This window comes from Mobula hypostoma, chromosome 3 (assembly GCF_963921235.1).
Source record: "Mobula hypostoma chromosome 3, sMobHyp1.1, whole genome shotgun sequence".
NCBI lineage: Eukaryota > Metazoa > Chordata > Chondrichthyes > Myliobatiformes > Myliobatidae > Mobula > Mobula hypostoma.
The window spans coordinates 218,368,798-218,388,803 of record NC_086099.1 but is presented as its reverse complement, the minus strand read 5'-3'; the positions used below and the strand labels follow the sequence as shown (position 1 = coordinate 218,388,803).

Below are 20,006 nucleotides of genomic sequence, written 5' to 3'. Positions count from 1 at the left end.
TCCCTGTTTTCTCTCTCCCGCCTTTCTTAAAAAGTGGGATAACATTAGCTACCCTCCAATCCACAGGAACTGATCCTGAATCTATAGAACATTGAAAAATGATCACCGATGCGTCCACGATTTCTAGAGCCACCTCCTTAAGTACCCTTGGATGCAGACTATCTGGCCCTGGAGATTTATCAGCTTCAGTCCCATCAGTCTATCCAACACCATATTCTGCCTAATGTGAATTTCCTTCCGTTCCTCCGTTACCCTAGGACCTCTGGCCACTATCCCCTGAACATTTGCCACATTTTTTCCGTACTTTTCCCTGAGAACATCTGTTTCCAATCTAAGCTTCCAATTTCCTGCCTGATAGCCTCATAATTTCCATTACTCCAATTAAACACTTTTCTAACTTGTCTGTTCCTATCTCTCTCCAATGCTATTGTAAAGGAGATAGAATTAAGATCACTATCTCCAAAATGCTCTCCCACTGAGAGATCTGACACATGACCAGGTTCATTTCCCAATACCAAATCAAATGCAGTCTCTCCTTTTGTAGGCTTATCTATATATTGTGTCAAGAAACCTTCCCGAACACATCTAACAAACTCCACCTCATCTAAACCCCTTGCTCTAGGGGGATGCCAATTGATATTTGGGAAATTAAAATCTCCCATCATGACAAGTCTGTTATTATTACACCTCTGCAGTATCTGTTTCCCTATCTACTCCTCGATGTCCCTGTTACTATTGGGCTGCCTACAAAAAACACCCAGTAAAGTTAATGACTCCTTCCTTTTCTTAACCTTCCACCCACAGAGACTCCATAGACAATCCCTCCATGACGTCCACCTTTTCTGTAGCCATGACACTATCTCTGATCAACAATGTCACCTCTTTTGCCTCCCTCCCTGTCCTTTCTGAAACATCTAAAGCCAGGCACTTGAAGTAACCATTCCTGTCCCTGAGCCATCCAAGTCTCTGTAATGGCCACCACATCGTAGCTCCAAGTACTGATCCACGCTCTAAGCTCATCCACTTTGTTCACAATACTCCTTGCATTAAAATAGACACTTCAAACCGTCCGTTTGAGCACATCCCTTCTCTATCACTTGCCTATCCTCCCTCACACACTGTCTCCAAGCTTTCTCTCTTTGTGAGCCAACCACCTCTTTCTCCCGTCTCTTCAGTTCGGTTTCCCACCCCCCAACAATTCTAGTTTAGACTCTCCCCAGCAGCAGACCTCCCCACCAGGATATTGGCCCCCCTGGGATTCAAGTCCAACCCGTCCTTTTTGTACAGGTCACACCTGCCCCAAAAGAGGTCCCAATGATCCAGAAATCTGAATCCTTGCCCCCTGCTCCAATACCTCAGCCACACATTTATCCTCCATCTCATTCTAATTCTATACTTACTGTAGCATGGCATAGGCAGTAATCCCGAGATTACTACTTTGCGGTCCTGCTTCTCAACTTCCTTCCTAACTCCCTGTAGTCTTTTTTCAGGACCCCTCCCACTGCAGGATATCTTGGACGCGATCTGAAACATCCCAGACCCTGGCACCTGGGAGGGTAACTACCAACCGAGTTTCTTTCCTGCGTCCACAGAATCGCCTGTCCGACCCCCTAACTATAGAATCCCTAATCACTACTGCCGCCTTCTTCCTTTCCCTACCCTTCTGAGCCACAGGGCCGGACTCTGTGCCAGAAGCACGGCCACTGTTGCTTCCCCCAGGTAGGCTGCCCCCCAAAACAGTACTCAAACAGGAGTACTTATTGTCAAGGGGTACAGCCATAGGTGTACTCTCTAGTACCTGACTCTTCCCCTTCCCTCTCCTGACTGTTACCCACTTGCCTGTCTCCCGTGGCCCCGGTGTGACCACCTGCCTGTAACTCCTTTCTATCACCTCCTCGCTCTCCCTGACCAGACGAAGGTCATCGAGCTGCATCTCCAGTTCCCTAACGCGGTCCCTTAGGAGCTGCAGCTCGACACACAGGGTGCAGATATGGCCGTCCAGGAGGCTGGGAGACTCCAGGACCTCCCACATATGACAACGAGCACAAAGAACCGTTTGTGATAGAGTTAGATACATTTACAGCATTTAAAAAACATTCAGACACGTACATGGATAGCAAATGCTTAGGTGGATTTAGGCCAAATGCAGGCAATTTGGTCAGCATGGACAAGCTAGGTCAAAGCACCGGACTCCCTATTTTGTAACTCGGTGACTGAGTATAATACTATAATAAAAGTGCTCCAAAACATGTTTGGATATAAATTCAATGTTAGATAGAGGAAGAGATAGAAAACTGAAGAAGTTTGGAGATGACAATCTGGAAATTCAACCTATGTGGTTGGAAAATACAGCTACTGATTGTGAGGCAAAGGAAGGAGGAATGTAGAAAATGGTGGAATTGGAGGATCAGAGTGTGAGGGTTGGAGGAGGGTAGAAAAGATGTGATTCTGGTGGGAATTAAACATGAGCAAAATACTTAATTCTGACTCATTGTTCTTTTGCTCCTTTGATTGATAATGTTTGTGTTACATCACTGGAATTGGTGGCAAGTTCCGTGGCAGCACAGAAGTCAGGTAGTGAAACATCTTTATCATATATCTGACTTTCCATTTTAATGAAAGGTCACAGGAATAAGGAGGAGATGGTCACAAAGTTGGTGGGTGTCCATGTAACCTGTATCCACGAATTCCAACTCCACAATTTTTTTACTTATTGCAATATTATTAAACTCTTAAGTAATTTAATTTATTAAAAATTGCATGACTTTATTAGGAGAACAGTAATTAGCACTTACTAGAATTATATTTTTCTTGCAGAATTACCTATATTGTTCACAAAGAAGCTACAAAACGTAAATGTACTGTGTAATGCTACAGCTGTATTTACATGTGAATTAAATCAAGCAAAGGCTGATGTCTTGTGGCGACGAAATGGAATAGAAATCAACCCAAGCCTCAGAATAAAAATAAAGGCGGATGGTCAGAAACGAAGTTTGACCATTTCCAAAGTAACTGTTGAGGATGAGGGGGAATATCTCTGTGAATCTAAGGACGATATTACCACTGCTAAACTAACCACCAAGGGTAATGCTTTGTACCATATTTCAGTTAATTTCTTATGTCTCAGTTGAAGTTCAGTGGCTTTAGCTACTGAATCTCCCTTTGAGATTCAGTAGCTAAATCTAAGATTTCATAATTGTTTAACATCAAGATCATGAACTATTTTCCTTGCTCACAGTTATTTAATGACTAAATTCTGAATTTTGAAGAATAATCACTTAATAATTTTTTGAGGGTTTTAGAAAGGAAGTCTGCTCTGCCATTTCATCATAATCGATTCACTTTTCCTCTCAGCCCCAACCTCCTGCCTTTTCCTCCTGTATCCCTTCATGCCCTGACCAATCAAGAATCAGAATCAGGTTTATTATCACTGGCATGTGATGTGAAATTTGTTAACTTGGCATCAGCAGTTCAGTACAATACGTAATATAGAAGAGAGAGAAAAATAGATAAATAATAATATTAATAAATTAATAAATCAATCACAGTATACATATATTGAATAGATTAAAAAACATGCAAAAAAACCAGAAATAGTGTATATTTTAAAAAGTGAGGTAGTGTCCAAGGGTTCAATGTCCTTTAGGAATCAGATGGCAGAGGAGAAAAAGTTGTTCCTGAATCACTGAGTGTGTGCCTTTAGGCTTCTGTACCTCCTACCTGTTGGTAACTGTGAGAAAAGGGCATGCCCTGGGTACTGGAAGTCCTTAATAATGGATGCTGCCTTTCTGAGACACCGCTCCCTAGAGGTGTCCTGGGTACTTTGTAGGCTGGTACCCAAGATAGAGCTGACTAGATTTACAACCCTCTGCAGCTTCTTTTGGTCCTGTGCAGTAGTTCTCCCCCCTCCCCCAACCATACCAGACAGTGATGCAACCTGTTAGAATGCTCTCCATGGTACACTTATATCAGTTTTTGGGTGTAATCTATCAACCGCTGCCTTAAATATACATAAAGCCTGTGGCAAAGAATTCCACAGACTCACCACTCACAGGCTAAAGAAATTCATCCTCATCTCCGTTCTGAGGCTGTGTCCTCTGGTCTTAGACTCTCACACCATAGGAAACATCCTCTCCACATTCACTCTCTCAAGGCTTTTCTCCATTCGATAGGTTTCAATCAGGTCACCCCTCATTCCTTCAAATTCTAGTCAACAAAGGCGCAGTGCCTTCAAATGCTCTTAATATGTCAAGCCATTCAATCCTGGAATCATTGTTATGAACCCCCTTTGAACCCTTTCCAGTTTCAGTACATCCTTTCTAACATAAGGGGCACAAAATTGCTCACAAGTGAGGCCTCAGCAGTTCTTTATAAAGTCCCAACATTGCATCCTTGCTTTTATATTCTGGTCCTCTTGAAATGAATGCTAAATCACATTTGCTATCCTCACCATAGACTCAACCCGCAAAGTAACCTTTAGAGAATCCTGCACAATGACTCTTAAGTCCCTTTGCACCTCAGTTTTTTGTATTTTTTTTCTCTATTTAGAAAGTAGCCAGCCCTTTCGTTTCTTCTACCAAAGTGCATAGCCGTACACTTCCCAACACTGTATTCCATCTGCCATTTCTTTGACCATTCTCCAAATCTGTCTGTCCTTCTGTCACCTCTCTACTTCCTCAGAACTACCTGCCTTTCCACCTTTCTTCATATTGTCTGCAAACTGCAACAAATCCATCAATTCTGTCATCCAAATCATTGACATATAATGTAAAAAGAATTGGTTCCAACACTAGTCACCAGCAGCCAACCAGAAAAGGCTCCCTTTATTTCCACTCTTTGCCTCCTACCAAACAGCCACTGCTTTATCCATGTTAGAATTTTTCCTCTAATACCATGGGCTCGTAGCTTGTTAAGTAGCCTCACATGTGGCACCTTCTGAAAATCTAAGTACACAACATCTACCGATTCTCTTTTATTTATCCTGCTTGTTATTTCTTCAAAGAATTCGAACAAATTTGTCAGGTGTCTCCAAGTACCCTGAGACCTCATCTTTAATAATCGACTCCAACATCTCCCCAACCACTGAGGGCAGACTAACTGGCCTTTAGCTTCTTTTCAGACTCTCTCCCTTCTTGAAGAGTGGAATGACATTTGTAATTTTCCAGTCTTCCGGAACCATTCCAGAATCTAGTGATTCTTGATAGATCATTACTGGTCCCTCCACGATCTCTTCAGCCACCTCTTTTAGAACTCTGGGGCGTACACCATCTGGTTCAGGTGACTCATTTACCTTCAGAACTTTCAGTTTCCCAAGGACCTTCTCTCTAGTTATGGCAACTTCACACACTTCATGCCCCCTGACACCTGGAATTTCCACCATCATGCTAGTATCTTCCACAGTGAAGACTCGTGCAAAATAGTTCCTCAGTTCATTTGTTATTTCATGGCCCCCCATTACTATCTCCCCAGCATCGTTTTCCAGTGGTCTGATATCCACTGTCATCTCTCTTCTACACTTTATATACCTGAAGAAACTTCAGAAACTTTATGCATCTGAAAGCATTTAAACATGGGTAAAATTAAATCGATACCTAACTTTAAGGACTCTTTATCTTGTTATTTCACGTTCTCATATTTATTGCTATTTATATATTTTTATTTATATTTGCAGTTGCACAGTTTGTTGTCTTCTGCACTCCAGTTGATCTTCCATTGATCCTATTATAGTTACTATTCTATAGATTTGCTGAGTATGCCCGCAGGAAAATGAATCTCAGGGTTGTATATGGTGACATATTTATATTTTTAATAATAAAAATGTACTTAGAACTTTGAATGATACTTTAAAATAGAACATTCCTAGAGTATCTCAATAGGATGCAATGTAATTTTTTGTGTTTTTTTTTCCAAATTAAGACTTGTTTATCAATGAAAACTGCTAATAATGTGTATTATCAGTGTGTATTAGTAGCTAAAAGGTAACTTCAGTTAATTCTCAATGTGCTTTTTGTTTTATTTCCCATAGTTCCAAAGATTATTAAGTTTGTAGATGAGCTTCACAGTTTAGTAGCTGTAGAAGGAGAAGATGCTGAATTTAAATGTACTGTGTCTCATGAGGAAGCTACAGTGACCTGGTATAAAAATGGCATCAAAATTGAGTCAAGTGAAAAATACATAATATCACGTGAAAGAACGAACCACAATCTGACCATCAGAAGTCTTACAGTAGAGGATGCATGTGAAATTACTGCACAAGTTGAAAATGTAAAAACAACAGCTAACCTTCAAGTTCAAGGTGAGAAAACAAACATAATATTTTAGCAAGTACCCTCAGTGATGTGCAACGAAAATAAAATGATAATTTTAGGCCAACTTAACAAAAATATTGATTAATTGAAACATTTGGGAAGAATACAGATGGTAAAATACCTATATATTCAGTCAATTAATAGCATCTGTAAACTTGGTGGAAATAAATTGGATTTGAAAGTAATACAAAGACAAGTGATTATTCCTAAATGACTACAATCTTAACCAGTGTTTAGACATGTTGAACTCCCGCTTTAACAAAAATTCTGCTGTTGCTAAGAAGATATCACTTTAATCCAGTTATCACTTTAATACTATGGAAGTGAAGAGAATAGGATCAGAAAGTGCTTTGGAAACCAAAATTACCATATTCTAATTCCTTAATGAGCTGATCAAATCAGATATACATACAATGAAAATCCTTCATGAAGTGTTAACCATATAACAATTACAGCACGAAAACAGGCCATCTCAGCCTTTCTAGTCCATGCTGAACTCTTACTCTCACCTAGTCCCACTGACCTGCACTCAGCCCATAACCTCCCATTCCTTTCCTGTCCATATATCTGTCCAATTTAACTTTAAATGACAACATCGAACCTGCCTCAACCACTTCTGCTGAAAGCTCATTCCACACAGCTACCACTCTCTGAGTAAAGAAATTCCCCCTCGTGTTACCCCTAAACTTTTTGCCCTTTAACTCTCAACTCATGTCCTCTTATTTGAATCTCCCCCACTCTCAATGGAAAAAGCCTATCCACATCAACTCTATCTATCCCCCTCATAATTTTAAATACAGTACCTCTATCAAGTCCCCCCCCTCAACCTTCTACGCTCCAAAGAATAAAGACCCAACTTGTTCAACTTTTCTCTGTAACTTAGGAGATGAAACCCAAGCAACATTGTAGTAAATCTCCTCTGTACTCTCTCAATTTTATTGAAATCTTTCCTATAATTCGGTGACCAGAACTGTACACAATACTCCAAATTTGGCCTTACCAATCCTTATGCAATTTCAACATTACATCCCAACTCCTATACTCAATGCTCTGATTTATAAAGGCCGGCATACCAAAAGCTTTCTTCACCACCCTATCCACATGAGATTCCACCTTCAGGGAACTATGTACCATTATTCCTAGATCCCTCTGTTCTACTGCATTCTTCAGTGCCCTACCATTTACCATGTATGCCCTATTTTGATTAGTCCTACCAAAATGTAGCACCTCACATTTATCAGTATTAAACTCCATCTGCCATATATAACCATATAACAATTACAGTACAGAAACAGGCCATCTTGGCCCTTCTAGTCCGTGCCGAACTCTTACCCTATCCTATTCCCACCGACCTGCACTCAGCCTATAACCCTCCATACCTTTCCTGTCCATATATCTATCCAATTTAACTTTAAACGACAACATAGAACCTGCCTCAACCACTTCTGCTGGAAGCTCATTCCACACAGCTACCACTCTCTGAGTAAAGAAGTTCCCCCTCATGTTACCCCTAAACTTTTGTCCTCTAATTCTCAACCCATGCCCTCCCAATGGAAAAAGTCTAATCACGTCAACTCTATCAATCCCCTTCATAATTTTAAACACCTCTATCAAGTCTCCCCTCACCCTTCTACGCTCCAAAGAATAAAGATCTAACTTGTTCAACCTTTCTCTGTAACTTAGGAGATGAAACCCAGGCAACATTTTAGTAAACCTCCTCTGTACTCTCAATTTTATTGACATCTTTCCTATAATTCGGTGACCAGAACTGTATACAATACTCCAGATTTGGCCTTACCAATGCCTTATACAAATTCAACATTACATCCCAACTCCTATACTCAATGCTCTGATTAATGAAGGCCAGCAAACCAAAAGCTTTCTTCACCACCCTATCCACATGAGATTCCATCTTCAGGGAACTATGCACCATTATTCCTGGATCCCTCTGTTCTAAAGCATTCTTTAATGCCCTACCATTCACCATGTACGTCCTATTTTTGATCAGTTCTACCAAAATGTGGCATTTTTTGTGATGTTTCTGATCGCTTCCAAGAGATCTTGATGTGGGAGGGAGAGGAGCCAGAGGTCGTGGTACATATAGGTACCAATGACATAGGTTGGAAAAGGGGAGATGTCCTGAAAGAAGAATACGGGGAGTTTTATAAAGTTTTATAAAGGCCATCTTTCAGCCCACTCTTCTAAGTGGTCTAAATCTCTCTGCAAGCTTTGAAAACCTACTTCATTATCCACAACTCCACCTATCTTAGTATCATCTGCATACTTACTAATCCAATTTACAACCCCATCATCCGGATCATTAATATATGTGATAAACAACATTGGACCCAGTACAGATCCCTGAGGCACACCACTAGACACCGTCCTCCAATCTGACACACAGTTATCCACCACTACTGTCTGGCGTCTCCCATCCAGCCACTGCTGAATCCATTTTATTACTTTGATATTAGTGCCTAACGATTGAACCTTCCAAGCTAACCTTCCATGTAGAACCTTGTCAGAGGCCTTACTGAAGTCCATATAGCCAACATCCACTGCTTTACCCTTGTCAACTTTCCCAGTAACCTCATCAAAAAATTCAATAAGATTTGTCAAACATGACCTTCCACGCACAAATCCATGTTGACTGTTCCAAATCAGACCCTGTCTATCTAGGTAATTATATATACCATCTCTAAGAATACTTTCCATCAATTTACCCACCACTGACGTCAAACTTTCAAGATGTTAAGGCTTCGTTCATTCATTGTGTTTGTTCTTGGCAAAGTTTTCTACAGAATTGATTTGACATTGCCTTCTTCTGGGCTGTGTCTTTACAAGATGAGTGACCCCAGCCATTATCAATACTCTTCAGAGATTGTCTGGCGTCAGTGGTCACATAACCAGGAATTGTGATATGCACAGCTACTCATATGACCATCCACTACCTGCTCCCAGGGGGCTGATAAGGGGGCTAAGCAGATGCTACACCTTGCCAAAGGGTAGTGGAGGGAAGGAGCACCTTACACCTCCTTTGGTAGTGACGTATCTCCATCCCACCACCCAAAATCCTGAACATGCTGAAAGAGGACAAATTTTAAAATATTTTATTTTAATATTTAGAAGCATGTACTTGCAACAGCATGAAAGGAGTGTGATTATGTTTTGTGCAGTGGATTAGACATTTGGAAAATGGTATGTTTATTGTTGAGAGAGTTTAAGTTGCCACTACCAATACAACTCCCTGAAAAACTGTTTAATACTCCTGTGTATATATTTGTAGTTTCAACTTGAGAGCGTCCTGCCTAGGTGCCAGAGCTCTCGTTTTTCTGGTCTTTTGGTGGTGAAGACTTTGGTAGATTGAAGATCAATCAAGACTCTGAAAATCGATCAAGGTTAATTTTGTAAAATATTAGGATTCAGTTTCTATAGCTGCTAATCCACCAAAGTCTTCACCACCAACAGACCAGTAGTGTAGCTAATTTTAATGGAAAGGAACATTGATTTGGATGGATTTTGGTAGCTTAGCTGCAAGAGCCACTTTGGGTGAGATTTGAGCTAAGACCATAAGACATAGGAGCAGAGTTAGGCCATTCGGCCCATCGAGTATGCTCCACCATTCCATCATGGCTGATCCCAGATCCCACTCAACCTCATACACCTTGCCAGATCCTTTGATGCCCTGACTGATCAGGAAATGATCAACTTCCGCCTTAAATATACCCACGGATGGCCTCCACTGCAGTCTGTGGCAGAGCATTCCACAGATTCACTACTCTCTGGTTAAATAAATTCCTGCTTACCTCTGTTCTAAAAGGTCACACTTCAATTTTAAAGTCCTCTGGTTCTGGATACCCCTATCATAGGAAAAATCCTATCCACATCCACCCTATCTAATCCTTTCAGTATTTGGTAGTTTTTAATGAGATCCCCACGCATCCTTCTGAATTCCAGTGACTACAGGTCCAAAGCTGCAAAATGTGTTAACTCCTTCATTCCTGGAATCATCCTCGTGAGCCTCTTCTGGACATTCTGTTGTTCCATAGTTAGGATGGATATTTAAAAAAAAGTAGAGGTTTCTAGTGCTCTGGCCAACACTACAGTTGGATAACAGAAACAAAAATATATTTAGTAGAATTGTGCACAAATTATTTATTGTGGTGTTTTTGAGCAGTAGTGTCTGCAGTCTTCTTACTTTCTGTATTCTTTCTTTGTCCTTTGCCACATGGAATATCAGTCGTAGCCCATTCGATTTTTGAGTCAAGTTGAAATATTTCCATTCTTGCATTTCCACAGTTATGGTAGAACAGTGCCTATAAAAAGTATTTCCACCTCCCCCCCCCCCCCCGGGAGGTTTTCATGTTTTATTGTTATACAACATTGAACCACAGTGGATTTAATTTGGCTTTTTTAACACTGATCAACAGAAACAGACTCATGTCAAAGTGGAAACAGATCTCTACAAAGTGATCTAAATTAATTACAAATATAAAATACAAAATAATTAATTGTGTAAATGTTCACACACAAAATCATCACTGGTACAGCCAATTAGTTTTAGAAGTCACATAATTAGTTAAATGGAGATCACCTGTATGCAGTCAAGGCGTTTCAATTGATTGTCATAAAAAAAACTCCTGTATCTGGAGGGTTCAACTGCTGGTGAGTCAGTATCTTGCCAAAAACTACACCATGAAGAGCAAAAGAACACTCCAAGCAACTCCGAAAAAAATTACTGGAAAGCACAAGTCAGGAGATGGATACAAGAAAATTTTCCAAATCACTGAATATCCCTTGGAATCAATCAACAAGAAATGGAAAGAATATGACACAGCTGTAAATCAGCCTAGAGCAGGCCGTCCTCAAAAACTGAGTAACCGTGCAAGAAGGGGACTAGTGAGGGAGGCCACCAAGAGACCTATGACAACTCTGGAGGAGTTACAAGCTGCAGTGACTGAGATGAGAGAGACTAGGCGTTCAGCAACTGTTGCCCGGGTATTTCACCTTTCACAGCTTTATGAGAGAGTGGCAAAGAGAAAAAAACTCTTATGAAATCTCAGCTAGAGTTTGCCAGAAGGCATGTGGGAGACCCTGAACTCTGCAGGGAGAAGGTTCTATGGTCCGATTAAACCAAAATTGAGCTTTTTTGTCATCAGACTAAATGCTATGTTTGGCATAAGCCGAACACCACACATCATCAAAAACACGCCATCCCTACCATGAAGCATGGTGGTGGCTACATCCTGCTGTGGGAATGCTTCACTGCTGTAAGCCCTGGAAGGTAAAATGAATGCAGCAAAATGCAGGGAACTCCTGAAGGAAAACCTGATGCAGTCTGCAAGAGAACTGTGACTTGGGAGAAGATTTGTTTTCCAGCAAGACAATGACCCCAAGCATAAAGCCTAAGCTACACAGGAATGGCTTAAAACAACAAAGTTAATGTCCAATTGAAAGTTTGTGGCTGGACTTGAAAAGGGCTGTTCACTCACGATCCCAATGCAATCTGACAGAGCTTGAGCAGTTCTGGAAAGAAAAATGGAGAAAAATTGCAGAGTCCAGATGTGCAAAGCTGATAGACTCAAGGCTGTAATTGTTGCCAAAGGTGCATCTACTAAATACTGACTTGAAGGGGGTGAATACTTATGCAATCAATTATTTTGTGTTTTATATTCGTAATTAATTTAGATCACTTTGTAGACATCTGTTTTCACTTTGACATGAAAGAGTCTTTTTCTGTTGGTTACTGTCAGAAAAAGCCAAATCAAATCCATTGTGATTCAAAGTTGTAAATCATGAAAACTTCCAAGGGCAGTGAATGCTTTTTATAGGCATTGTATCTATGCTTTGGCCTTGATAGTAAAGTTGCTGTGAATTTTCAAAGGTTGACAAGACTGATTAAAATGAAAATTTTGGGAGACAGCCTGTGATTTAAAAAAAATCAAACAAATCAGATGACTGAGACCCCAAATGTAAAAAGCAAAAACATTTGTAGACATTTTGTCTGTATTGAATAAGCACAAATATAGAGACCTTTGAAGTAAGCCTGATTCGGCTGTTGAGTCCTGTATGCATGCGTAAGGGGCTGAATACCTTTTGGAGCCTTTATCTCCAGGGTTTGTAAAGCAGCTGTTTTACAATTCAGCAATATACTAAAAGTGGAATGGAAATTGCAACTTAAAAGTAATAAACTCAAGATGCTGATGAGATTAAGCAGTGAGGGAGAGGGAGATCTGGAAATGGTTCATTGTCTTCACAGAAGAGGGGAATGCTGTGAAAAATGGACGAGTAATATGAAATACCGGATGAGATAAAATTTGAGAAAATAATAAAGTTTTTGCATCTTTAGAAAAAGCTTAATAGCCAAGCTTAATTGAATCATATTCCATTGTTAAGTGAAGTGGAGGGAAGCATTAAGTTTATTTTCCAAATTTCTCTGGCTACTTGCATGATGCTGGAAGCCTGGAAAATTGTCAGCATGTAGCATTTAATTTGATATGGAAAAACAAATAGAATGAGTAACTATATGCAATTTAATCTAACCTTTGTGATGGTCGAAAAACACTTGTGGGTGCCCTAACTCCTGTTAACAGAACAGATGAGAAGATAGATAAGAAGGTATTCATATTCTTTACTGTCAGAGGTAAAGATCATAAATGCAGGGTGAGCTTGGTAAAATTTATAAAGCATTAACTAGGCCACAGCTAAAGGACTTTATACACCAATTCTCGGAAGGAATTGATTGCACTTTAGAGGTTAAATAGCAAGATTTTTGAGAATCTTGTTCGAATTTCCTTGAAGTCTACTCTCATTATTCTAAATTCTAGTCAATGCAAGTCCAATGAAAGTTGGCTAGGTTGGGTTTTTATTTGAGTAGAGATGGCTGGCAGATTTAATTGAGATCAGTAATTGGTTTATTTTATCACATGAAATCAAGATACAGTTTTAAAAAAAATCTTTGTTTTGCATGCTATCCAGACAGATCATACCAAACATTAATACACCACGATAGTGCAAAAGGGAAAACGGTAACAAAATGAAAAATATAATTTTGAAATTTCAGATAAAGTGAATTGCAGGTAGACAAATGAGGTGCAAGGGCCGTGACAAGGTGCATTGAGATACCAAGAGTTTTATCTTTATCATGTGTGAGGCTTGTTTAAGAGTTTAACAAGAGGATAGAAGCTGTCCTTGAGTCTGATTGGTACCCATTTTAAAGCTTTTGTATTTTCTGCCCGATTGGGAGAGTTGGGTGGTGCAGAGAAAAGAAAAGGGGTCTTTGATCATGTTGGCTGCTTTCCCGAGGCGGCAGTAAGTGTAGACAGAATGAATGGAGGGGAGTCTGATTTCCTTGATAGCTTCCTGGAGTCTTGGGCAGAGCAGTTGACATGTACAGTAACATAGTAACATAATGCTTTACAGCGGCAGCCATACGGGTTCAGTTTCTGTTGCTGCCAGTAAGGAGTTTGTACATTCTCTCCATGACTGTATGGGTTTCATCCAGATGCTCTGGTTTCCTCCCAGATATATTCCAAAGACATATGGAGAGTAAGTTGTGGACATGCTGTGCTGGTGCCAGAAGCATGGCGACCCTTGCAGGCTGTCCCCAGCACATCCTCAGACTGTGTTGGTTGTTGACAGAAATAATACATTTCACTGTATGTTTTGATGTGCATAGAACACATAATGTTAATCTCTAAAAATCTTTGAGATCTTTGTTTACCCAGTTGTGATGCAACCATAGAGGACCTATAAAGGTCTGGATCAGTAAGAATTTCATTTAACAGAGAGGTCATATTCTGAGGGTTTGTAGACTTAGATAATTGATAGAATTATAAATTATTCCTTCGAGATGGTGATAAGGATTCATAACTCTACAATAATATAATTTCCTTTGAAATTTTATTGCAGAAGCTCCAGCCTTGTTTAAGAAGAAATTGGAAAACATAACTGTTGAAGAGAGACAGACAGCTATTTTGGAAGTAGAACTCACAAAACCTTGCAGTGATATCAAGTGGATGAAAAATAATGTCGTCATCCAGCCTGATGGTAAAATAGACATTACGGTGGATGGAAACAAGCAAATCCTTACTATTAAAGATGTGAGATTAACTGACCGTGGTAATTACACTTGTGAAACACTCCATGAAAAGACAAAAGGAAGGTTAACTGTTGAAAGTAAGTTCAGCTGTTTGAACAAAATTCCATTTTCTAGATTTTGTACAATAATACTAGATATTGACAATCTAAGCTGCTGTTTCTTTCCCCATTATATAAGTATGATGGCAGGAGGGAGATTGTGGTTGCCTGCAAAGACCCATGGCATGGGCCTCCATTGGTCAGAGTTGACAATGGATGTTGAGTCCTAGCCTTAGTTGTCTAGATACGCAAACTTGGGCAGGACAATATGGAGAGCAAGCTGTTACCCATGTAGCAAGCTCCCTTTCTCCACGCATCTGATGAACCCAAAGGAGACCAATACAGTTTGGTACCAGCAGTGTCGCAAGAGTTGCTAGTCAGCATTGAACTCAATATATGACTACCTTACGGGCTCCAGCTCTGAATTTTTCTTTCGGGGGTTACTTCTGCAGCCTTTCCCATGAGTGGGTATAGCCACAAGGCAGTGGAGGTTTGAGATCAGAGTTTTCCTTCTAGATGAGCTGCCAACCACAGCTGACGAGCCGCATTTGCTCGAAGCGACTGGTTTTAAAATACCAGTTACCCACCTTTGCCCCTTCTCCTGTCAGTAGAAACGGTTCTGCAGGCTAAGTAGCTAAGCCACACGTGAAGGCCAGGAGTTAGACTTGGCTGTCAGAGGCTATTTGAGGCGCACACAACTGGGAGCATTTAATAAGTAGTGGAAGCTTATCCCCATTACCACCCCCGGCTATAACAACCTTAAGGAACCCTTAGGAGACCCATTTCACTGGAAACAGTAGAAGACAGTGTCATATTAGAAGATCAGTTGAGATTTGGCTTCAGTGTTGAATGTTATAAAATGGTAAAATAAATAAATATAGAAAATGTAAACATCATATTCAAATAGTAAATGCAACTAACAAACAGTAAGGTTACAGGGCCCATTTCTCTAGAACACCGTTGGTCACATACTTCCAAAACAAAAGCAACTCTCCAACATCATCCTCACTCTCCTACAAGCAAGTAAAATTTGGGTCCAACTTATCAACCTGACTTGGAACTTGTAGGAGCTATCTTTTGGATTAGTTTTCCATGTGAGACCTTAACAAAGATCTTATTAAAGTTAATGTTGCTTAAATAAACTAATGCCCTCATTCATTTAGTGGTATAAGATGATGAGAGGCATTAATCGTGTGGATAGCCAGAGGCTTTTTCCCAGGGCTGAAATGGCTAACATGAGGGGGCATAGTTTTAAGGTTCTTAGAAGTAGGTACAGAGGGGATGTCAGAGGTAAGTCTTTCACACACAGTGGTGGGTGCATGGAATGTACTGCTGGCGACGGTGGTGGAGGTAGATACAATAGGGTCTTTTAAGGGACTGTTAGATAGGTACATGGAGTTTAGAAAAACAGAGGACTATGTGGTAGGAAAATTCTAGACAATTTCTAGAGTAGGTTACATGGTCGGCACAATATTGTGGGCTGAAGGGCCTAGAAACATAGAAAACCTACAGCACAATACAGTAATTTCTAACAATTACTTATTAGAAATTACCTAGGGTTGCCCTCTATTTTTCTGAGCTCCATATACCTGTCCAGGAGTCTCTTAAAAGACCCAATCGTATCCACCTCCACAACCGTTGCCAGCAGCCCATTCCATGTACTCACCACTCTTTGTGTGAAAAAAACTTACCCCTAACATCTCCTCTGTACCTACTTCCAAGCACCTTAAAACTGTGCCCTCTCATGCGAGCCATTTTAGCCCTGGGAAAAAATCTCTGACTATCTACATGATCAATGCCTCTCATCATCTTATACACCTTTATCAGGTCACCTCTCATCCTCCGTCGCTCCAAGGAAAAAAGGCCGAGTTCACTCAACCTGTTCTCATAAGGTATGCTCCCCAATCCTGTAACATTAGGCTTCTGTACCTCCTTCCTGCTGGTAGCAATGAGAAGAGGGAATGTCCTTGGTGATTAGGGTCCTTAATAATTGACTCTGCCTTTCTGAGGCACCGTTCCTTAAAGATGTCTTGGATACTACAGAGGCTAGTATCCATGAGGAAATGACTAATTTTACAACTTTCTGTAGCTTCTTACGATCCTGTGCAGTAGCTTCACCCACCCCTCCCCCACTAGTAGTGATGTCCGTTGCTATGCTCTTCATGGTACATCTGTTGACAAACCAAATCTCCTCAAACTCCTGATGAAATGTAGCCACTGTCTTGCCTCCTTTGATCCTCAGAGATATTGATCCCCAAAACTTGAAATTGCTCACTCTATCCACCTCTGATCCCTCTATGAGGATTGGTTGGTGTACCCCTTCTGAAGTCCGCAATCAGCTCTTTGGTCTTACTGATGTTGAGTGCAAGGTTGTTGGTGTGACAGCACTCAACTAGCTGGTATGGCTCACTCCTGAAGAGTCCTTGAGATTGCCGCTGCCTTATTTGTGATTTAGCATATTATGGTGGTGTCATCTGCAAACTTGTCAATGAAGTTCGAGCAGAATGTGTATGTATAGGGAGTATATTAGCCTGTGAGCGCAGTCTTGTGGGGGACCAGTGTAAAGGATATGTGTAGTGATTTGCAGGCTATGCTTACTGATTGTGTCTATTGGTTAGGAAATCAAGGATCCAGCTGCAAGTGTTGAATCCCAGGTCAGGAAGGTTGGAGATGACATTGGTCTCACGGGCCTGTGATTACCTAGTTTATCTCTGATATCTGGATTGAATAAGGATATTTCTTAATTGTCCCTGACTAAATTGGATAGACCAGGACTTCTATATGATTTTACTTTTTCTGCAAACTTCAATCAAAGTTTCAAGTTACATTCATAGCTATAATACAGACTGATGACGATTTGTGCTTTTCATGTGCCGAAAACAAACCATAATAAAAGGCATGAATCCTATTTTTCTCAATGTTATAAACTCTGCAAGCCAAATTCTTAATCTACTTCAGAGTGATGTTTATCATGAATATATGGGATCTAAAATGGCTTATTTCACTGTTCTCTTATTAAGCTTTCTTTCTGAAAAGGTTATGCAATTTGACCAATTTGTGATTTGATGCATTTAATGTTTTGTATTTTAATAATGCATTAATAATAATAATAAAATATCTTGTTTTAATTAGTGAGAAAAATTAAACTGATCAAAGGATTGGAAGAGGTGAATGTGCATGAGAAAGAAACTTGCACTTTTGAAGTTGAGCTGTCTCATGAAGAAGTGGACGTAACCTGGTTGAAGGATAATATCAGACTGAAATCAGGTCCCAACTGCAAGATTACTACACAGGGCAAGAAACATGCTCTGACATTGTCTGCTTTGAGAATTGAGGATTCAGGAGTAGTTAGTTTCAAAGCTGAAGGTATACACACATCTGGAAGACTCAATGTAACAGGTAAATATTTAAAGTACAAGAGTGAGTCACATACTTTGCTTTGGGTTAAGACCATAAGACATAGGAGCAGGATTAGGCCATACAGCTCATCAGATCTGCTTTGCCACTCCAATCATGGCTGATTTATTATCCCTTTCAACTCCATTCCCCTACCTTTTGCTTGTAATCTTTAATGCCCTTACAATTTAAGAACCTATCAACCTCCACTTCAGATATATCCAATGACTTGGCTTCCACAGCCATGTGTGACAATGAATTGCACAGATTCACCACCTGTGGCTAAAGAAATCCCTCTTCATCTCTGTTGTAAAGGGATATCCTTGTATTCTGAGGCTGTGCCCTCTGGTTTTAGACTCTTGCACTATAGGAAACATCCTCTCCTCACCTACTCTATCTAGGCCATTCAATATTCAATAGGTTTCAGTGAGATTTCTCCCCCCCCCCACCTCATTCTTCTGAACTCCACTGAGAACAGATCCTGAGCTATCAAACGCACCATGTTCATTCCCGGGATAGTTCTTGTGAACACCCTCTGAGCCCTCTCCAATGCTAGCACATACTTTCTTAAATAAGAGACCCACAGCTTCACGATACTCAGTTATGTCTGACCAATGCCTTATAAAGCCTTAGCATTCCATCCTTGCTTTTATATTCTAGTCCTTTTGAAATTAAAGCTAGCATTACATTTGCCTTCCTTACTACCAACATAATGTGCAAGTTAACCTTTAGGAAATCCTTTACTAGGACTCCGAAGTTGCTTTACACCTTAGATTTCTGAATTTGTTCCCTTTTACGAAAGTAATCTACTCCTTTATTCCTTTTGCAAACACTTCCCTACATTGTATTCCATCTGCCACTACTTTCCTGGTTCTCGTAACCTAAGTCCTTCTGCAGACTCACAGCTTCCTCAGTACTCTCTGTCCCTCCACCTATCTTTGTATTATCCACAAACATAGCCATCATTCCTTTACCCAAATCATTGGCATATAACATGAAAAGTGGTCTCAATGCCAACCTCTGTGGGACACTTGTAGTCACCAGCAGCCAAACAGGAAAGGCCCTCTGTATTCCCAACTCTTTGCCTCCTGCCAGTCAACCAATCTTCTATCCATGCTAGTATCTTTCCTTTAATACCATGGGCTCCTTTCTTGTTAAGTAGCCCCATGTGTGGCATCTTGTTAAAGGATTTCTGAAAATCCAAGTAAACAACATCCTCTGACTTTGTACTCAAAGGTATCCATCTGAAATAAGCTGATGCAAGTTGGTTGATACTGCCAAACACAGCTTACACGGAGGGGAGTAATTATCCACTCATTACATTCCGATATAGAGAGGTTAAACTTGCAAGTTTTGTTTTGCACATTGTAGTTACTCTTATTTTTTTTTTAAACAGAGCCTCTGGTGACCTTTGTTAAACTTTTAGAGGATATAAAAGTTCCAGAGAAAGATAAAGTTGTTTTCGAATGTGAACTGTCAAGGGCCAACGTAGAAGTTAAATGGTTTAAGGTATGAAGATACAAAAATAGTTCAATTAATGAGAGAAAATTCAACCAAAGTAATGGATGACTGCTGTTTTAACAGAAAATAAGAGAATACCTATGGCATTGATGATTAGAGTGTCAGTCAGGTACTGTTAAGGTACTACCCTTTCCTGGTGGTTGCTGCAAAGGTGGTTACATATTTGCACGATGGTGTACTTTGGAGATGTTTGTTAGATGTTTGTGTGGTTGCAAAAACTGCAGATCATATGAGCATTATATTTTCATTAAAGTTGACTAGATTGGCCTATATCAACAAGCTAACTAGTTGTATGATTGTGGGGGGGAGAAGTTGGGTATAATAAATTCCAATTGATTTAACCTGGACATTCTGTGAGGCTCTATGATGCTTATGCACAAGCAATTCTTGAAGCACAAGGATAGACTCATCAGTGCACCCTCTCTGCACTGATTTTTATTCTGTCTAGTTATCCCTCAGCATTTGATGCTGCACAGAAAATAATTTAAATTTGTCTATCCTCTCCTTATAGTTAACATAGTCCAATTCAGGTAGCATCCTGGTGAACTTTTTTGTCTCCTTTTCAAAGCCTCCACGTCCTTCCTGTGGAGTGGCAACCAGATTGCATGCACTGTTGCCAAAATTCCTATGCAATGGTTATAT

The 20,006-nt window shown here is 40.2% G+C and overlaps 1 protein-coding gene across 7 annotated transcripts in view; it reads left to right on the top strand.

The window, feature by feature from the left end:
- The window catches only part of obscnb (obscurin, cytoskeletal calmodulin and titin-interacting RhoGEF b), a 487,178-nt gene that overhangs the window by 82,992 nt on the left and 384,180 nt on the right, over positions 1 to 20,006 (top strand). For all 7 annotated transcript variants that reach the window (XM_063044498.1, XM_063044500.1, XM_063044497.1 and 4 more), the window contains exons 15-19: positions 2,818 to 3,084; positions 6,026 to 6,295; positions 14,220 to 14,486; positions 17,580 to 17,846; positions 19,240 to 19,352. In XM_063044498.1, the coding sequence (XP_062900568.1) occupies positions 2,818 to 3,084; positions 6,026 to 6,295; positions 14,220 to 14,486; positions 17,580 to 17,846; positions 19,240 to 19,352 (1,184 nt within the window). The remainder of the gene's footprint in view (positions 1 to 2,817; positions 3,085 to 6,025; positions 6,296 to 14,219; positions 14,487 to 17,579; positions 17,847 to 19,239; positions 19,353 to 20,006) is intronic.